This window comes from Coccomyxa subellipsoidea (genome assembly GCF_000258705.1).
Source record: "Coccomyxa subellipsoidea C-169, whole genome shotgun sequence".
NCBI classification, from domain to species: domain Eukaryota; kingdom Viridiplantae; phylum Chlorophyta; class Trebouxiophyceae; family Coccomyxaceae; genus Coccomyxa; species Coccomyxa subellipsoidea.
In genome coordinates, this window is record NW_005178020.1 from 161,762 (window position 1) to 179,146 (window position 17,385).

Here is a 17,385-nt window from a genome sequence, read left to right on the forward strand (position 1 = left end):
AAATTCTGGTGGACTGTCCTCAACAATGCTAATGATTTCACATTGGCACGACCATGCAACACATATGTCTTGGGCGCCCTGAGACTTTTATTCAATGCACCATGGACTCCCTCAACTCAAGCTCAAGTTCCTATGTGACTGCCCTCCTCTTCGAGGCCTGACAGCGCTGACTAGCAACACATGCAATGTAAAAATGAATCCGTGGTATTAATTCACATAGCTCAGGTCGTGGTGGCCTGGAAGCCTTGGGGGATCGGTCCAACATCGCTGATTATCTCGCGGTGGCAAGACCACACGAGGCGGATGGCCTCGGGAGTTCCGATGCCGGCCGAGCGCGGATCACCGGCTGGGCCGAACCAGTGGTTCTGCGGCGCTCCCGTCGTGCGCGCCCGTATGCCCGCGTACGTCGTCCCGTTTACGGTGTTCGCCAGCACCTGTGTGCAGCTAAATATGTCACTAATTACATTCATGTATGTCACTACGCTCTGCATCATTGAGCTGCCGCTTTGCACTGGCAGAGTCCCGTGAGCTTCCTACGAGCACCTCAACAGGATGCTCAGTACAAAATTTGCAACCTTCTTTGAGCATCTGTCGCAATGAGAATACACAGCGATGCATGAGTCTGCAGCTTCTTTGCGTCTCTCTCTCGATTATCATGCAACAGAGAGGAAACAGAAAAGCCAGCCCTGGTCGTCAAGATGCTCCTGGTGTCTATCTGCGCTGCTCTGCCCGTTCCATCACGCGACTGGAAAGTGCTCGGGCACCCAGGTGCAAGCAAACAAGGATCACAGCAAGCAGCTGGTGAGTGCCTCCTCTGGAGTCAAAGGAATGGCGCTGGCATGCGTACATCAAGGCAGAAGCTGCAGAACTGCTGAGCGTGCAAGAAGATTGCCGCATGGGGATGAGCGTGCTGAGCGTGCAAGTCACTTCAAAGCATTCTCTGGCCATGCAGCGCAGTGCAAAGTGTCTTGCACATTTAAATGGTCATCAGCCCAAATAGGATCCATTTTGGATTGTGGGGCTCCTTCATCTTCGCTGGTTTGTTTCTACGAGAACCAGATAAGCTGCACGGCTTGCATTTTGCAGCAAAAATATATCAGGCAATCACCTTTTGGGTGAAGACGGGGTCGTTGGAGACGACGGCTGCGGTCAGGTGCGCCTCCAGCTTCTCCAGAGCTTCCAGCACCAGCGGTAGCTGCTCATCGCTGTACTCCGTTAGCACCTGCAAAATGTCCAGGGGATTCAAAAGGGTCATTGCAGGGTATTGCTACGGCTCCTTACTTTGGCGCTCACACTGTCACAGTGATGCCAATATGCGCAAATGCAGTCTCTCACAGCCAAAATCCACGCTTCAGCTTTGGCCATATTTTAGGAACAGTAGGCGCAGTTGAAAAGCTGCTCTGAGTACCAAGAACCAATCAGTCCTCTTGCTTCTGTATCATATACCAGCATTTCCCCAGCCAGGGAGCTGCTCGAAATTTGCAGCTTGGAGGCATATAAGGCACACAGGGCGCAAATCCAGTCAACACAGTAAGGGGATGCGGAGCTGTCCAATCTCTCCAGGATTGTGACGCGCCTGGAAGGGTCCGAAAACTTCCGTGGTGACGAGCCCAAAGTTCTCATCCTTCAGGATCTGGTCCAGAGGCACAAATACGGCTGTGGGCTGAATCGCTCCGTAGACGTCTGGAATACTGTGGCCCTCTAATGGCTTGCCTCCAAACGCCACGCGTGCTCCTGCCATGCACATGCAAGCCATCAAAGGCAATTTCCCAGACAAAATCATAGGAGAATCAAACGCGTTATATTTCCCACAAATGGCTCAAGCAACTGATACCCACTTAGTGTTTCACAACGCAATATTTCTGGCCACTTGACTGAAACACTGTGCAGGTGAGAGAAGATGCAGAGCAGCACGCGGAGTTGACGACATCCTGTCTTGAGACACTTTGCAGCCTTTATATCAGAAAAAAAGTCGACAACAAAACGTGCAGCCTCGGATGAAGGCGTTTCAAAGACGAGGGAAACACATAGTTGGCACATGCTTTCTGGCGGCAAAATCGAGGCATCGCACACAGCACACATCTTGATGCAAGGGGCACAATCATGATGCACATCCCTAGCCCGCTTCATTAGACAGCGTCCTTACAAGCAAGATGCAGAGCAGATAAGTTCGTATTAGGGTGACGAAAGCCTCACCTGGAATTTTGAGGAGCTTGTCGACGTGCGCCAGCATGGCGTCTGTGGTCCACGTCAGCACGGGCCCGATGGAGAGGTCATCTAGCTTCCTCTGAGCTGCCCGCTGCGCCAGCTTCTCCTCAAGCCCTGCCCATGCAACAACGCAAGTTCATCACAGCACTCGTGCAAGAGTAAATTCCTCAAGAATTCAGCATCAAGCAAAGTTCAAGCACCACATGCAGAATGTGCATCCTGCAGCTTTTGCTTGCAACCTTTGCACGCAGGAAATACTTCTCGTAAAAGCAGTAGGTAAAGAGCGCTCTCAGCTTGTGTGGCAGCCGCATGCTGGAAAAAGGACATAGCACCATGCTCCAATCCATGCTCTCATCTATACGATCAGCCGTTTGTAGGGAGACGAAGGGATTGCATCCCGATTTAACATGCAAGAGCGATGGATGCTGCGACAATATCAGGGTAAGAGCAGCCCAAACTCCTGATGATAGCAGCTTCTGTGCATAGCTGTCACCTCGGCCGCACTCTGTCATGGCTCGAAGCACATAATCTGCTTGGTAGCTTGCATTAGTCACAGTTTGTCGTATGGTCAGGAGCACGGGTTGCAGCGCACCGGCTTTGACCCAGTTGCTGTGCTGGAATAGGATGGACTGCGCGGAGCATTTCTGGCCGCTACATGCGTACGCATCCTGGTCGCACTGCCATGCTATGTAGTCCGGCTCAAACACATCAGGCCCCAAGACCTTCCAGTCAAATCCCGCGTCCTCCAGAAACACCTGCGCGCGCACATGTGCGCGCTGTCACATGATTTACATACAGTAATGTTGAGTCATCGAAGTTTGATGCGCAGAATGAGGCCTGCCCCTACGACTGAGCCAGGTCGTGAGATTTTGTCCGGAAGCTGTGCGCGGTTCATTGTCGTCACGTGCGCTTTCCCTTTTCATGTATGTCAACCTCCGATAGATGCAGACTACCCTTGATCTTGCGCTTGCTACCAGTGTGCCTGACATGGCGACAAACTCGGTAGCATCAATGCATTGACATCCTGTAAGAAAGCAGGCGCAGGGCTCCGCAGAGCAGTCCTGATCCTCAAGAGGGCCCCCGCGTCTGCAATGGACCAATGCCTCTTTGACAATAGGGGCCTCGAGAAGGACGGCACTGCCCTGCGGGCTGGGCCTGCCAATGCGAGGCTCACGCTGTAGCCCAGCCGCCAGCTACCACAAGCTTTTCCGATCAAGTCATTTCCTGTAGCGCCACTGCAAAAGGGAGCACGGGCACATGTGCCCACATGCGCGCAGCGCCGCGGATGTCATCTGTAGTACGTGTGAATTACTAACACAAGTAGAGTTACTAAAATAATGGTATCTGAGTATATCTCCACCTTGCCATGCAGATCCGCGCACAGCTTCTCTGCGACGCGCTGACTGCCGGTGAAGAGCGTGCTGCGCGGCCGCGCACGGACCAAGATCTCGTTGACCACGGACCCGTGGCCGTGCACATAGTCAGCATCAGTCATCGGCATGCCCACGTGGTGTAGCATGCGCAGGAACGCCTCCGCTACTATGCTCACCCTGGGCAGGCAACAATGTACTTCTCAGCTCATCTACGTGTACGCGAACATCCTTTACTTTGCAAGCGACTAGATGCGTAGAATCGATGTCAGCCTACGTGTCAATTCCAACTATTCCAGGTCGCCTACTCAATGAATTGTACGAGAGATTACGTCCTTTGGGGCATTACATAGCTACAATTGTTATGCAATCGATGGATTGTGTCGCACAGTGTCACGAATGGCCACTAGTTGAGAGATCGACGCTCATAAGAGCGGTAGCAAGGGAGGAAAAGGTCCAGTTACGAGCATCATTCTGAGTCACAGATAGCCCACAGCCTAATCATGACAAATTTCACTGCACAAGAGCGGTGTGATTTTGCCGAGATTGTGCTGTAGACCCAGTGTGATTCAGAAGGGCTGTGCTGAATACAATATCCCCAGCTGCTTTGCTGAGCCTACCTTCTATATTTAGGGTGCCCATAACTGAAGTTGATGAATGGTAGTTTCAACGGCGCTAAGCAATCCTTAAAAAGGTAACTACTGATGGTCTGACCCCTGACCCTGCTGAAGACAGGAACCCAAGAAACCCCTGCAGACTAATCGCTGACTTACCTGTGGTCCACGTGGACAAGCGGCTTGTTGCCCATCATGACGGCGCCGATGAGCTGGAGCGCGGGGATCTCCAGAGGAAAATTAAAGGGAGTTATCAACCCTACGGGTCCGTAGGGCCACCGGTGCCCCGTACTCATCTGCCCTGCGTGGTCGCCTGCGACACCGAAGCTGCGCGCCGTAAAGCGCACCTGCACGAATGAATTTGAGGCACTTTGCAAATTTTAATTCGTTGCACTTGGATTTGGACACGTTGCACTTTATTTCCTATCCTGTGTTTGATTTACGTGTTGGACGTCTGTGCCATGCACCCAAGTAAAGTATTTTTGCTGTCACATCTGCCCGGCTTCTCTGCAACAGGGTGTCCAGGCACTGCAGGAAATTGCGGTTGGGCAGAGTCCAGAATAAAGTCAAATATATATCATCGTCCCGGCTCTCAGCTGCAAACACTCACCAAAAGATGTTCTATTGCTCCAGTGATGTCTTGCAGCTGGAATCGGATGGATGAGATACTAAGCAACAGTTCTGGGCTCTGACAAGCAACAAAGGGCCATTGCTTCATGTGTCAAATTTCAAAGAGGTGTCTAACAAGGGTATCATGCATGTTCATATATCTGATCGACCTAGAGACAGACAAAACTGCCCCATCTGCCAAAGATTTGGATCAGCCACTGTTTTCATTTAGAGTGACAATCTGAACGCTGCTGGAAGGCCCACAGCTGGCAGACCCTGCCCATAAAGCTAAAGGGTTGTCTACGAACTAAAGTACATTAAACAGCAGCTCTCTCCAGCCTTGTGCCAAGGGCAGCAGGGAAGTCCGACCTGGTCGCCAGAGAAGTTTTCCAAGAAGCGCCGTGTGACGACAACCTCTGCTCTCGCCTGCGCGTCGTGCTTGGGCGCCACCCGCTGCACCAGCTTGGTGAAATAGTCCTCCACCTGCAATTGGTATTTTAAATTACAAAATGGATTTTTCTTGTTCGAAATGTGAATTCCAGAAGTTGGGGATGTGGTGCACAACACTCCTTGTCTGACAGTCGTTCTCATAGCAGTAAATTGATTTCAATTAGGATCACTGCCAAGTTGCATGCATGGCAGCAGACTTGTGTAAAGGAGTTTCTTGGCGTCGGGCACAGTTCTCGCCGCCGAAGGGGCAGTCAGAGGTGCACATTGACCTGCAGCTCTTAGAAGGCGAGTGCTGCACCGACGGCAAGAAGTTCCAAGTGCGTTTCCTCTAAGTACCCTCTCCATGCTTCTGACATACGTGCTACTCGGTGAATCCAAAAGCCGAGTGCTATGCCTGAAATCATAGACCAAAAGATAGTCTGCCTTGGGATGGAGGATACAGCATCACCATGGCTGAATTCTATATGCATTCAGATCTCCAGCACCTGATAACACCGTATTTTCCGCCTCCAAGGATCTGCAAATCTCTATGCAACCTCCAGCCCACTGGCACAATCACAATGGTGCGGTAGTTCTGCATGATGCTTCGCACAAGCAATCTGCTGCTAGCAGCGGAAAGTTGCTGCAGGAATGCTGAGAACGCACCTCTGGCTTCCTCATCTCCTCAGCTGCCTTGGCAATGACTGCTCCGTACATGTTGTACCTGCCACAGGTTTGACAAGACCAGGTTCATGCCGAGCATGCATGCATCAATTTGCAAGCATCGGTTGCTCTAATCAAGTCTTCGGCACATGCAGACAGCGCTGTCAGCAATCTTTGTCTATTGGATGGAGTCAAGCAGTCAAGCAGAATGGCGGGGCCTATCTCCGCCACATCAATAGGGATGCAGAAAGGAAGCAGGAGCGGAAGGGTCCGGCACACCTTTCTGGATTTTTGAGCGGATTGTGCAGCCCCGACTTGGGCACTGCGCGCAAGCTCTGCACGAAGGGGTCGATCTCGTCCAGCTGCGTGTCAGGCAGCTTGATGAAGGGCTCCCCATTCAGGGGATCTGGGATGGTCTTCGATTTGGCAGGCAGGCCCCACTCGCCATTCACTGCAAGCACAGATGATGTAGCATTGAGCTTAATGTGCATTCTCGATCACACAACCTGCACTGTAGCGGTTGGAACTGCAGAACGTGATTTGATGGACTCAGACATGTCAGATTGAGTGCAGCCTGAAATTAAATGCATGTACAAATCAGATGCACAGACAGATAAAATATACCAAAGATTTTGGTTGTTATTAATTGTAGGCAAGGACGAAGACGAAGCACAACGGTTGGAAGACAATTCTGACTCAGCAGCATCTTACCGAGGTTGTACGCCTGACCAGGATTAGATCCAGAGATTGCTGATGGATCGACGCTGGCCCAGGAGGATAACAATCTTTGGGACTGTCCAAAAGGGTGCAAGCTCCACAAACGCCTGGAGGTTGTGGCCAACATCTTGACATACACCAGGCCAGATCAATAACTAGCAAGCCTCTCCTATTACTTCAGCATCATCGTCTGAAGGTTCTAATACACGCGCGATTACTCTGCATATTTGTAGACTCCATTCTAGGGCCTGAAGGCATTTACGTGTGGTGTGCTGGCTTCCATTTAGTTCATTTCGTTGAACGTCGTCACGTGTCGTGCATGTTCGTGCATTCCGCATGCATGTTCAACCACTGGTCAAGCGACACTTCATCGAGGTGTGAAATGCAAGATTCGACGGTGGTTGAGATATATATTGATTGTTCTTACAAGGAAGGCCTCAAGACCCATGCCAGACACGTCTCTGCAGCTAATGATCCGGAACAAACCGAACACATCCTTCAAGAGGCAAGCACTTCATCTCCCCACTCTCCCAGAGCTTCACAACACCTCACAAGCGCCCCAGCTAGCAGCACAACAAGAGCGGACTCTCAGGGCTTTTGTCTGCCGAGCACAACAGCACACAGGAGCCCGCTGCTGAGTGCTGGTCACACGAACGGCTTGGTAGGATGCCGCCATAGCAGGCAGGCATTTAAGAAGGCGGTGCAGCACCACGGCCGTAGCCGCCGCGGCCGAACTCGGGGCGGTAAGCACCCGGGGCACCCTCCTGCAAACCAGCCCACACAGCATGTAAGTGACTCTGGCAAACGACACCAGTACGAAGGGCACTTCAGATTTCAGGATCTTGCTTGCGAGGCTCATACACCTGTGAATGATTCCCAAATACTTGGGGCAAGAGGGGGCAGAAAAGTCCCCGTCAGGTTGTTTGAATCACAGCCAGTGCAGAAAGAGAGCAAGTGCAAGCTAATAAGTATGGGTTTTGACAAGGCTCATACACCTGAGATCGACTCCCAGAGGATTGGGGAAAGGGGGGGCAGGAGAGCCCCTGTCAGGTCGTTTGTATCACAGTCAGCGCATAAAGAGAGCAAGAGCAAGCGCACGCTAATATGTATGGGTTTTGGCAAGGCTCATACACCTGAGATTGACTGCCAGACGATTGGGGCAAGAGGGGGCAGGAAAGTCCCCGTCAGGTCAGTGAAATCACAGCCAGGGCAGAAAGCAAGCAGGAGCAAAGTACTAATGATAAGGGATTCCTTCACAAGGCTCATACACCTGAGATTGACTGCCAGACGATTGGGGCAAGAGGGGGCAGGAAAGTCCCCGTCAGGTCAGTGAAATCACAGCCAGGGCAGAAAGCAAGCAGGAGCAAAGTACTAATGATAAGGGATTCCTTCACAAGGCTCATACACCTGAGATTGACTGCCAGACGATTGGGGCAAGAGGGGGCAGGAAAGTCCCCGTCAGGTCAGTGAAATCACAGCCAGGGCAGAAAGCAAGCAGGAGCAAAGTACTAATGATAAGGGATTCCTTCACAAGGCTCATACACCTGAGATTGACTCCCAAAGGCTTGGGGCAAGAGGGGGCAGGAAAGTCCCCGTCAGGTCAGTGAAATCACAGCCAGGGCAGAAAGCAAGCAGGAGCAAAGTACTAATGATAAGGGATTCCTTCACAAGGCTCATACACCTGAGATTGACTCCCAAAGGCTTGGGGCAAGAGGGGGCAGGAAAGTCCCCGTCAGGTCAGTGAAATCACAGCCAGGGCAGAAAGCAAGCAGGAGCAAAGTACTAATGATAAGGGATTCCTTCACAAGGCTCATACACCTGAGATTGACTCCCAAGGCTTGGGGCAAGAGGGGGCAGGAAAGCCCCTGTCAGGTCGTTTGAATCACAGCCAGCGAAAGAAAGCAAACAGCAGATCAACGGTGGGATATTCTTCAACAAGGCTCATACACCTGACTCATCCTCCCATAGGCTTGGGAAAAGGGGGCAGGAAAGTCCCCATCAGGTTGGTGAAATCACAGCCGTCAAAATCTCCTGTTTATGTCTAGACACCAGGGCCTATCCGGATCAGATATAAAAATGTGACGCCGCCTAGCAAGGACACATCCCAGCTCTGTTTGGTGTAAATAGGTACCAGGTCAGGTCAGGCAAGGTAAGATGGGGAGAATGGGGGTGTCAGCGGGTTAGTCAGCGGGTGAGTCACCTTGTCAGAAGCGCCGCGGCCGAAGCCGCGGCCGCCCTCGCGACCCTCGCGGTAGCCGCCACCGCTGCCGGGGGGTCCGTCCCCAAAGCCGCGGCGCTGTGGCCGGTCGCCGTCTCGGCGGGGGGGCCTGTCCCTACAAACACCGGGGGGTCCGCACTCAGCAGCTGGAGACTCTTTGCAGATTTCTGTGAATGCTAGACTAAACACTGGAGCACACCTCGTGATGGCAACTAGCCTCTAAGCATCTTTCTACCTCGAATCTAGCTGACATGAAGGACAACTTACTAGCAACAACAGCAGTTACAGATGGCATTGACTTGTCTGGCAGAAGCCAAACATGATGTGAGCGCTGGGCAAAGCAAAGGGGGTGTATGCTAGGTGGAAATCGGGATTGGAGAAGGTTCAGAGGCCCTGGTGTCTTCCCTCTTGGGAGTCAGCAGAAAGGGGCAGGAACGCCCTCGTAGGGCAGGCATCATCATTACCAAACCACCTTCTCAAACTAGCAATCATGGCCACGCTTCGAGCGGCTACAAAGGGAGCAATTGTGTGCGCCACTCACCCGGTGCCGCGCTCGAGAGGCCTGGTGGACTTCTTAAGGGTGGCAGGAACGATCTCAGAGGGCAGGTTGAGGTACTCGCGGAGGAAGTCAATGCCGGAGTCGGTCAGGAACCTGCGAGGCAGCCATAACTGAGCGTTAGTCACGGCAACATTGTTAGTCATGGGTTGTGAGTGAGCGGGGTAAAGGGTGGGAGGGCTCAGCAGTCCAGGTGTCTTCCTGATAGTCAGGAGAAAGGGGCAGGAATGCCCTCGAAGGACTAGCTGTCATCATCGCCCACCACAAGAGCATACAGAGACTTGACGAGGATCAATTCAGAGTGAAGTAGACAGGGCTCAGCAGTCCAAATGTCGTCCTGGAAATCAGGAGAATGAGAGGCAGGAATGCCCTCGGTGAACTTGCTGTCATCATTGCCCAACACAAAGCATACAAATACTTGACGAAGATCATTTAAGAGGGAAGTAGACAGGGCTCAGCAGTCCTAATGTCATCCTGAAAATCAGGAGATGAGAGGCAGGAATGCCCTCGATGGACTTGCTGTCATCATTGCCCATGGGACCCATGCTAAGACTGGCAGAATGTACAATTTGGAACACAGAAAGGGCTCAGCAGTCCAAATGTCGTCCTGAAAATCAGGAGATGAGAGGCAGGAATGCCCTCAGCGGACTTGCTGTCATCATTGCCCATAAGATCGTTGCCCAAAATAATCATGCAAAGACTGGCAGAAAGTGATATGTGATACACAAACGGGGCTCAGCAGTCCAAATGTCATCCTGGAGATCAGGAGATGAGAGGCAGGAATGCCCTCAGTGGACTTGCTGTCATCATTGCCCAATATGGCCATCAAGGACTGACAAAGCTGACAGAAAATGAGTTTAACACCTACAAACAGGGCTCAGCAGTCCAAATGTCATCCTGAGAATCAGGAGATGAGAGGCAGGAACGCCCTCAATGGATTTGCTGTCATCATGGCCCAAAATGCAAGCATCCAAAAATGCGCTAAGCCATGATAAGAACGTGAAATTTAGAATACAAAGAGGGCTCAGCAATCCAAATGTCGTCCTGAAAATCAGGAGATGAGAGGCAGGAATGCCCTCAGTGGACTTGCTGTCATCATTGCCCGTGGGAGCATACAGAATATCTAGTCATACACTATAGCAAGGCTCAGCAGTCCAGGTGTCTTCTGGGGATCAGAAGAAAGGGGCAGGAAAGCCCTCGGAGGACTAGCTAACATCATAGCCAAGAACGAAGAAGAGGACAGATAAATAGATCGGGACTGACAGGTTGATACTACAAGGAAAGGCTCAGCAGCCCACGTGTCATCCCAACTCGTAAGAGTTTGGACACTGGGGGCAGGAAAGCCCCTGATGGGCAAGCTTCATCATAGCCAACACAAGTGGATATTCTTCTATTTCTTGAAGACCAATACCTACTAGGCACCCTACGTATTGTTCATTACTGTATGAGAGAACAGCAGCTTCTGACTGTCCTGGTACTTCTGTGAAGGACACCAAACGCACCAGTAGTAGTGGCGCCAGGCGAAGCGCTCAGTCACAAGCTCCTTGGACACGAAGCTCTGCATGAGCTTGATGACCTGGAGGTTGGGCACGCCCTCGATCTCCGGGTGCTGCTCCAGGTTGAAGTCCTTCTCGGCATAGAGAACTCCCTCTGCAGACATTGCAAGCAGAGGTCAGCAAACATCCATCGTGTTGCAGCTGCCGGACAAATGCATGATGCCTGACTGCACAGACACTCTGCAACACCTGGAGATGTTTAAGAACTATTTTATCGTGCAGATCGTCGGGGAATTAAGAGAGCAAAGCAGAGGCAGCCGCCAGCGTTGATTGTGCCTTAGATGGAGGCGGCTCTCACCGGGATAAAACAATGCCATGCATGCTGATCGAAACCACGGGAGCACAGAGGACAATACAGGGCTTCAAGCGGGCCTGCACTCACCCTTGAAGAGATACTTGTAGACCTCCTTGCGGTTCTTCTTAGGAATCAGCATCGTGACAGGGTAGGAGTCTTTCCGCGTCGGCTCAAGGCCAACTCGACTCCCGGTGGATAGTTTCTAGAAGAAACCTGCAACAGCACAGCGACGATCTGATATCCAACTCTATGCACGTTACGTCTCACTGCAGAGAATGCAAACACGGCAGCCTAAACATGCACATAATAGGAACGCACAAAACGGTCACTAGGAATACAAAGTTGATCACCGCACCTGGAGATGCAGTGCACTCCGCCCAAAATTGCTTTGCTTAAGCTTTGAGCAGAAGCACCATCAAGGGCGGCCACTGGGCAGGGAACAATCACTGGCCTTTGCGTTTCCCTATCACCACATCGGAACCTTTGTTCCGAGACGGAAAGCTGCGCAGAGTTCATAGCTCTAAATGAGACTGCGATGTGGCAGATGTCTGAAACGTACTAAACATTTCAACATTGTGTCATCTGCCTAGGACCCAGGTGGGAGCTTTGTGAAATGGCGAAGACAAGGAGGGTGAGTTTCTGCCATCTGACCTGCAACAGTACTAGCAGCACATCATCTTAGCAAAATGGATTCAATTGACATATCCTGTTATGATAAGAGCCCTTGATTGTTGATCCACTTTGTAGCCTTCTCTTATTAGGAAGTGCCTCAAGCAGATCTCTTTTCTTCTTAGTCGCTTGCAGCATGTGGCAAAGCAAACTGACAAATGATCTGAGAGGGCTTACGAGAATCATTAAATATCTTTCATTGAATTGCAGAGGAAGAAGCGCACACATATTCCCAACTTCACCGACCCAGCCAAGAAGTCTGAGCCCAAGACATTCGTCTTCTGGCGCGGCAAGCAAGGGGTGAGCCTCCTTGTGGCTCCCACTGCTTACTATTGTTTCTTTGGATTTAACGACGACACTGATGTAAAGATTTGGTGCGTTGAGGGGGCTTGACTGCTGTGTGACCTGCACATCGCTGAAAGGTGTGCTCCCTTGCAGCTGATCTTGAAGGCACTGGAGACTGATCTGCGCAGAGTCATGCAGCCCAACACTGCAGAGCACCTGAAGGTGAGGACTCCTGGCATTTAAAAACCCTCAAGCCCACATCCCCTCATACATCTCATATTCATGCATCCATACCGCCAGACAGAACATCATCGCAACTGTGGTTACCGCGATCACAGGGTGGGAGACTTGCACGTGTCTTAGCGAGCGTCCAGTGCCCTGCAAGGTGAAATGTCTGTCTGCATGTGAAGGTTCTACCCTTGCCGGGGCATGCAAAGTGCACTTCCCATGCAGTATCTTTGCCCACGGGAGATATACTGAGCACCGTGTCCACGTTTGATCGTATCTAGCCTGGATCCGGCCAGTCCATCTTAGGGTAGGAAATGTGGCAGCCTCGAACTGCAGCTTGGACGCACCTGGCCTCTGGCAGGAGCAGCGTGCTGTGATAATAAGATCCTTTGCCCGTAAGCTCTATGGCTGTGTCACGTCAATGAATCTCTCCTTGGTTCGTGTGTTCAGGAGTCCAGGAAGAACCAGCTGCGGGACTTTGTGGACATTGCTGGCCCGCTGGGAGTCTCGCACTTCCTCATCCTGACCGCCACTGACAATGCTGCGTACCTGCGCGTCGCAAAGACCCCCAGGGTGCGTTTAAAATGCAACTTTCAAATGAATTTGCCACAGTAATCCTGGTTCTGCTGGTCCCATGCATCATGTTGCAACCAGGTTCGGTGCACATGTTGCTGGCTCTCCCCTTTCGATAGTGCTGAACTCACCCACGGCGCTGTGGCATGCGGTACAATTGTGCAAATGCTGACATGGACCGTTTTGTACGCCGCATCTCTCATCGCGTGGCTGAGGTTGGCGCTGTCAAAATGGGGGTAGCCTGCAACATGCAGGCCGATGTAGAGATCGTCTCGATTGCAAAGCACACATCGAGGGAGAGGAAGGTTGTTGTGTTGAGGACCCTCCAGAGGGTGCATCACGGTGGCCACAACTGTCCGGCATGTGACCTGATAATCCATGTTCCATTTCCTTTGGCGCCGATAGGTGTGCTGTTGCGGCACGGAGGGCCTCTCTATCTCCCTGCAACCTAGTGCCTGATAGAGGGACCACTTAAGAGCCTTCTCACGCGTGGTGTGGTCGCGCCTGCATGGGGCCCGACGCCAAGGATGTGCATGCACGCATACTGGCCAATGCGATCTTTCAGTCACTGGTATTTTTACACAGTCACTGTTAGACATACATTCTCAAGTATAGTGTTGACTATGCCTCGAATTTAAAGTTCAATACCCCCTGCGCAGGGCCCGACGCTGACGATGCGCATCCATGCGTACTCGCTCATGCGCGATGTGACGGCGACGCTGCAGCGGCCGCGCCAGCCGGCGTCCATGTGGAAGAGCCCGCCGCTAGTCGTCATGAATAACTTCGGCGGCCAGGAAGAGCTTAAATTGGCGACTGCGCTGTTCCAGAACCTCTTTCCCGCCATCAATGTCCAGACTGCCAACCTGTCCTCCTGCCAGGTGCGTTGTCAGTGCTGCATAAATGTGTTCGTCATCCCTGTATAAAAGTGGCAAGGCAGACGAGGCGATGTGAGCAGTCAGGATAGGGTTATCGAATTGGTAACAGTAAAGGGTGCCAAAATCCTACCCCTTGATGGACTCGCCAGATCCAAGCAAGACCCAATCAACCGTGGGCACGGTGCTCAGTATTTACACCGCCCCCCGCCAGCCGGGCCCAGGGTATAAGGGGTGCTAAAGCCGAGTTGAAGAGCCTGTTCCCCGCTATCATTGTGCCGATCTGTCCTCCTGCCAGGTGGGTTCTTGGGGTTGGTGTACCTCTGGAAGGTCCTAGACTTCTGGGGTTCAGGAAAACAAGATGCTTTCTGCCATCTTCGTGCAGACGAGGTGCATTTCATTCAGATGAAAATGCACTTCCCCAACCTCAAGAAACAGACCGCCACTAAAATGGCACATTTAGAAGGGCTCAAGGTGTCGGGACACAAGTTAAAACAGAAGACATGCTTCTGTGAGGCTTGAGCTTCAGGGACAGGGATTTACATCACTGCATGTCTTCCTCCAGGATGAGTTGGCTCATTATGCGGCTGACAATCTACATCTGTGCTCCGAGGAGAAATCCTGGTGACACCTGCTATTTTCCCCTCTGGCATCTGACAATGCGCAGCTCAGGATGCATCAATTCTGGATCTCTAGCATGTCATAATGCCATGATGAGCCACTAGATTTGTGATGTTTGTGGCGACAGAGTGCTGCCGTGGTGCTGCCGTGCCTCTGTTGTCCTCCAAGTGACAGCTGCAAATGGCCAGAGCTACACCACGTCACATGCAACCTAGTGGGCTCTTTTTGGTGGATCTTGTGCAGTTCAATGCATGCCAGGTTGAATTCTTGAGTACTTCTCGTGCCGCAGAGGGTGGTTCTGCTGGCAACCTCTTCTTGTGCTTTCATGGTATACAAATTGGCTCCTTGTTGGAGATGCATCACGTGCAATGTATCCTGCGCCATTCCTGGGCCTCATGTACTTTGTGGCATGCCACGATGAATCAGGTCTGAGCGTTCCCTGTGCTACAGAGAGTGGTGCTGCTAAGCTACGACAAGGAGACGAGGCGGATCTCGTTCCGGCACTACGGCATCAGCGCGGCGCCGAGCGGGGTGACCAAGAGCGTCAAATCCTTAGTCGCCCGCCGCCAGCTGCCGGACATGGGCTCCCTCCAGGACGTCTCCGAGTTCCTCACCAAGAGCGGCTACGGCTCGGTGCGTGCCCCTTTCGTGTCAGGGTTGTGAGGGATCGAATCAGGGTATATAAGAAATTGTGTGCATGTTGATAATTGCTGGTGGGCCAGCCTGGCATGTGGGGCATCCCATGCCAAACATCTTGTCTTTGGGTGCCGAGTAGCTGTATTTGTTGATTGTATTGCCAGGCTTAGACAGAGTCTGTGGCATGCTGAGTTGCCTTGTGCATGCACACTTCAATAGCCCAGAGCGTGCGGTGTTCTTTCTAGTGCCTTCCAAGCACCGTGTGATAGGACGGTTCTTGCGAGGTTCTCGCATATAAGTGTCCTAGGCTGTAATGCCACCAGAGATGGGTCAAGGCAGAGGTAAGATACATGCATGGCAGCTGATCAGGCTTAGAGTATGCAACTTGCCAGGGGGATTTTTGGGGGTTGAGCACCAACCCAGAAGCCTCATATGGTGTAACGAACGCTGCATGCCAGGCTGCAAAGAGAAATATAAATAATGTATTATTGATTGAAAATAATTATAAATTAAACTTTGCGCAGGAGAGCGAGGGGGAGGAGGCGGCAGAGGCGCGGGTGGAGCTGGCGCAGGACATGGGCCGGGGAAACATGGCCAGCCGCCAGTCGCGCGTGCGCCTGCAGGAGGTGCGCTTGTAATATTTACCCATTCTATCCACTCTATTGAACAGGTAGAGGGGTTTCAGGGTTTCCGTACATCAGTGCAAAAGGGTGGGTGTTGAAGGTTGGTAGAGAAGAGTGTAAACGGCAGTGTCGCCAGCCGCCAGTCGCTCGTGCGGTATGCCCTTCACCTAAGACAAACAGCAAGCAGAGTGCACTCTTCTCTGGAGGGCTATATTTAGTCACTGACTCCCAAGATCTAAGAACGAGTCCATGCTCTGCTCTTGACAAGAGTATCCGTGAGACAAGCCATCAACACTTTCAGACCTGTGGATCCATCCTTGCTGGATTCTTGCTGAATTCACGCCATCAGCGAAGGGATCCTCTGCACCTCTGCATGCCCCTGCGTTTGGCCAGACCAGGGTTGATTCATATTTGAATTCAAAAATGTGTTGGTTGCCAGATTGGGCCGCGCATGGAGCTGGAGGTGGTCAAGGTTGAGGAGGGCATGTGCACGGGACGGGTCCTCTACCACAGCTATGTGCACAGGTGTCTCTTCCCCGCCCAGTCCCTTGTTCTCTTCTTGTCCTGTCCTGAAAGATTTCAAGTCGCAGTTCCTTGCTGTCTTGCTGTCCTGACCTGAATATTCGAAAAACAGCCCCTTGTTTTCTTGTTGTCGTGACCTGAAAGATATCAAGTTGCAGTCCCTTGCTCTCTTCCTGTCCTGACCTGAATGTTTGAAGTCCAGCTCCTTGTTCTCTTCTTGTCCTGACCTGAATACATCAGGTCCAGTCCCATTTTCTCATGATGTCCTGACCTGATTATTTGAGGTAGTCGCATGTTGTCATATCGTGAATTGATATTTTATGGAGCTGGTGGCAACTCCAGAGATTGCAGGCAGCTCTGGCAATCCTTGGGTCACCCCAACCTTTTTCTCTGTTTCGCCTGCATTGCGAAGGCTGTGAAACTAATTTTGCTCCATTATCTGATGAGACGGCAAACAAACCTGCGGCATGCCAAACATATTTGCCGTGGCCATAGCAATACTCCCGTCTGCTTTTGCATGCCGTTACTGCCGCTGCTGTGTCTGCAAGCTTTGATCTTCAGGTTGCATCATTTTGTGGTCGCTCCTTTCAAGGTTATCAACCCATGGTTCTCATGTTCAAGGCCTTCTCTTTATTGGCAGGAACGCTGAGCAGCTTTCCGTTTGAAGACAGCCTTCACATTATTTGTGCAAATTCAAACGCTAGGAGCTGTGGGGATGTGGCAAAATGAGCGGTTTTCATTCACATGCACAACATCATAAACAAATAGCCATACGTTATGTCGATTAATGTACGATAATTGGATTTTTTTGCAGGAGCGCTGCGGAAGCTGCGGTGCAGCAGCAGGAGATTGACGAACGAGAGAAGTTGCGCGCTGATAGACGACGACAGCAGGTGACTCATCCTCACATAACGATGACATGGCGCTGCGCTGTCATTTGGCTCATGGGTACATGTTGGCGGCAGCATGCTCAAACATGTCAAGTCGGAACATTTGAAACTTCAACCAGCGCCTCACCTTTTACGTCCCAATGCAATGTGCGGTCGCACCTTGGATCGTTTGTGCATGGCAAGGTTGCAGAGGGATTGCAAAACATCCTAGGGATATGTGTAGGGTTGTAG

At 51.7% G+C, this 17,385-nt stretch overlaps 3 protein-coding genes across 3 annotated transcripts; 1 reads left to right on the plus strand and 2 right to left on the minus strand.

Annotated features, from left to right (window-relative positions):
* Positions 1-221: 221 nt before the first annotated feature.
* Positions 222-6,830, minus strand: COCSUDRAFT_54900 (aldehyde dehydrogenase; the record flags this gene model as incomplete). Its single annotated transcript, XM_005642948.1, has 11 exons — positions 6,605-6,830; positions 6,173-6,344; positions 5,897-5,954; positions 5,171-5,284; positions 4,352-4,539; positions 3,569-3,758; positions 2,801-2,963; positions 2,197-2,322; positions 1,577-1,734; positions 1,109-1,222; positions 222-434 (listed from the first exon to the last, which is right to left on the minus strand). The coding sequence occupies exons 1-11, from the start codon at positions 6,735-6,737 to the stop codon at positions 222-224; spliced, it is 1,629 nt and encodes a 542-aa protein (XP_005643005.1). The 5' UTR covers positions 6,738-6,830.
* A 469-nt stretch (positions 6,831-7,299) lies between these two features.
* On the minus strand, positions 7,300-11,607 carry COCSUDRAFT_54901 (hypothetical protein; the record flags this gene model as incomplete). Its single annotated transcript, XM_005642949.1, has 6 exons — positions 11,591-11,607; positions 11,323-11,448; positions 10,887-11,034; positions 9,370-9,480; positions 8,811-8,943; positions 7,300-7,374 (listed from the first exon to the last, which is right to left on the minus strand). Exons 2-6 carry the CDS (start codon positions 11,372-11,374, stop codon positions 7,300-7,302), a joined length of 519 nt encoding a protein of 172 aa, XP_005643006.1. The 5' UTR covers positions 11,375-11,448; positions 11,591-11,607.
* Positions 11,608-12,111: 504 nt separating this feature from the next.
* COCSUDRAFT_20684 (Brix-domain-containing protein) lies at positions 12,112-17,385 on the plus strand (the record flags this gene model as incomplete). Its single annotated transcript, XM_005642950.1, has 8 exons — positions 12,112-12,204; positions 12,343-12,411; positions 12,868-12,990; positions 13,650-13,868; positions 14,934-15,116; positions 15,644-15,745; positions 16,182-16,267; positions 17,079-17,385. Coding segments are annotated over 8 exons (1,182 nt in total), but the record flags the coding sequence as incomplete, so codon positions are not given.